Genomic DNA, 2,256 nt, shown 5'->3' on the forward strand with positions numbered 1-2,256 from the left:
TCTGCACCTGCAGAAACTGAAAGCTGTACTCGAGAGGCTGAGAGAGGCCAATCTGAAGATTAAGCCCACCAAGTATCAGCTATTCTGCAGGGAAGTGAATTTTATGGGACATGTGATCTCCACAGAGGGGATAGGCCCAGACCCAGGGAAGGTGAAGACCATTAAGACTTGGCCAGTACCCCAAAAAGTGAAAGAATTGTGCAGCTTTTTGGGTCTAGCCTCCTACTACAGGAGATTTTTGGCAGGTTTTGCTACCACTGCAAGCCCCTTGCATAAACTCTCTGATAAGGCAAAGTTCATTTGGACAAGGGAATGCCAAGATGCCGTCCAGGAGCTCAAGCAAAGGTTAATGTCACCCCCTGTTCTAGCATACCCTGGCCCTCAGTTACCCTTTGTGACAGATACTGATGCAAGTGATGTGGGCATTGGAGCTGTGTTGTCACAAGTTGAAGAAGGAGAAGAAAGGGTAATAGCCTATGCCAGCCAAACCATAAACAAAGCTGAATGCTAATAGGTATCCACCAGAAAGGAATTGCTTTCCACTGTGGCATTAACAAAGCACTTCTGGCACTTCCTCTTAAACTATACCCTTATGGGGAGGATGGTGTGGTGAGGCTGCTAGTGGCAGGGCAGTCCTCAGGAAATGCCACACCAATGCTTCCCTAGTGAACAGCTAACATGGGGTGCCATAAAGCTTCAGCCCCTGCTGCTTTGCAGGTGACCCTGTGGAGGGGAAAGGCTAAGGGAGCACACCTTGACAAAAAAGCAACAGGCTTAGGCAACAACAAGGAGGGCCTGAGGCCCAGAGCCTGAGAGTAAGGCTTGGGCAACAGCACAGGGGCCAGGAGGGTCCAATGCCTGAGCAAGTGAGACCTAGTGAGAGGTGTGAGGGAGAGTGAGGTCCTGGTATGTCTGAAGATGCCTGAGTGAGCTCCCAGGTGGACAAAGCCTTGGCTGGGATGATATGTTTGGGAAAAGTCCTGCTTTGAGCAGGAGGTTGGATTAGATGACCTCCTGAAGTCCCTTCCAAGCCTAACTTTCTATGATTCTATAAGAAATGTAAAATATTCCTAAAATTAAAAATTATTGAGGACCCTGAAATAAAGCTACATCTGAACTCATGGCTTTGCTTACCTTATTTGGGCCTGCTTTTGTACACTCTGCCTTAGCATGGCATCCTCCATTGTCCTCCAGACAGAGATCAACTTCTGCATCAAGAGATCACAGCCAAATTACCAAAGTAGCAAGTAATTAAAGAACCAAAAACATTATGGGGAAACAAGAAAGAGACATCTCTCTATGTGGAAGTACAGTGTACAGGCAACTCACTTCAGCAGTGACTTTGAGAAGATAGTAACAGAGGAACTAGAAACAGGTTCATTCAACAGAACCCTTTTTGCCTTGAAAATTTGCTTGAAAAATCCTGTGTCATGAAAAACAATGTAGACCTGTTGTTTAAATTTTACATCAGGGAGCAAAAAGGTTCTGAGTTCTCATTCAAGTTCTATTCTGGTTTTGCTATATTATCTCAAGCAACTCACACTGGGCATCCTCACACATGTTCCAGGGGAGGTGGTGGTAGGAGGGTGCTTTAAAGTGGCTCTGAGAGCCACCCTAATTAAAGCACCCACAGTCTCTCATGTATAAGCATCCCTGCACTTCTAAATGGTGGCAGGGGCACTCTAATTAAAGCTCATTTGACAAGCTTTAATTAATGAGCCCCTTCTATCACTTTGAAATGCAGGGATGCTGATACATGAGAAACAGAGGCTGCTGCAGCATGATAATTAACAGCATTCAGCAAACTTGATTACTTGCATGGGAGCAGTAACCCCCCCTGCACATATTGAGGCACACTTTATCTCTGTGTGTATGTATATGTGCACGTGTGTCTGTGTATGTGTATGCGTGTGAGTGTGTATGTGTGCATGCATGGGTATGCGTGTGGGTGTATATGCGTGTCCATCTGTGTGTTGGCATGCATGTGTGTGTGTTTGCATGTGTGAGTGCATAAGACTGTAGGTGCATGCGTGTGTATGTGTGCATGCATGTAAGCGTGTGCATGTACGCATATGCATGTGTGCACATGCATGAGCATGCGCGCTGTATGTGTGCACGAGTGTGTATACGTACCTGTGTGTGTACACATGTGTGTGCATGTGCCTGTGCATGTACACATGTGTGAGCAAGCTATTTGAATTTGTCCAGTGATATAAAAGCTAAATAGTAGTATTTCCAAATAGTAATTGGGGAATG

General features: G+C 45.7%; 1 protein-coding gene across 1 annotated transcript in view; it reads right to left on the minus strand.

The window, feature by feature from the left end:
• The window catches only part of STAB1 (stabilin 1), a 297,038-nt gene that overhangs the window by 113,915 nt on the left and 180,867 nt on the right, over positions 1–2,256 (minus strand). The window contains exon 43 of the mRNA XM_019505230.1: positions 1,135–1,208. Within this exon, the coding sequence (XP_019360775.1) occupies positions 1,135–1,208 (74 nt within the window). The remainder of the gene's footprint in view (positions 1–1,134; positions 1,209–2,256) is intronic.

Source organism: Gavialis gangeticus, unplaced genomic scaffold (assembly GCF_001723915.1).
Source record: "Gavialis gangeticus isolate Ggan-Ray unplaced genomic scaffold, GavGan_comp1, whole genome shotgun sequence".
Classification (NCBI taxonomy): Eukaryota; Metazoa; Chordata; order Crocodylia; family Gavialidae; genus Gavialis; species Gavialis gangeticus.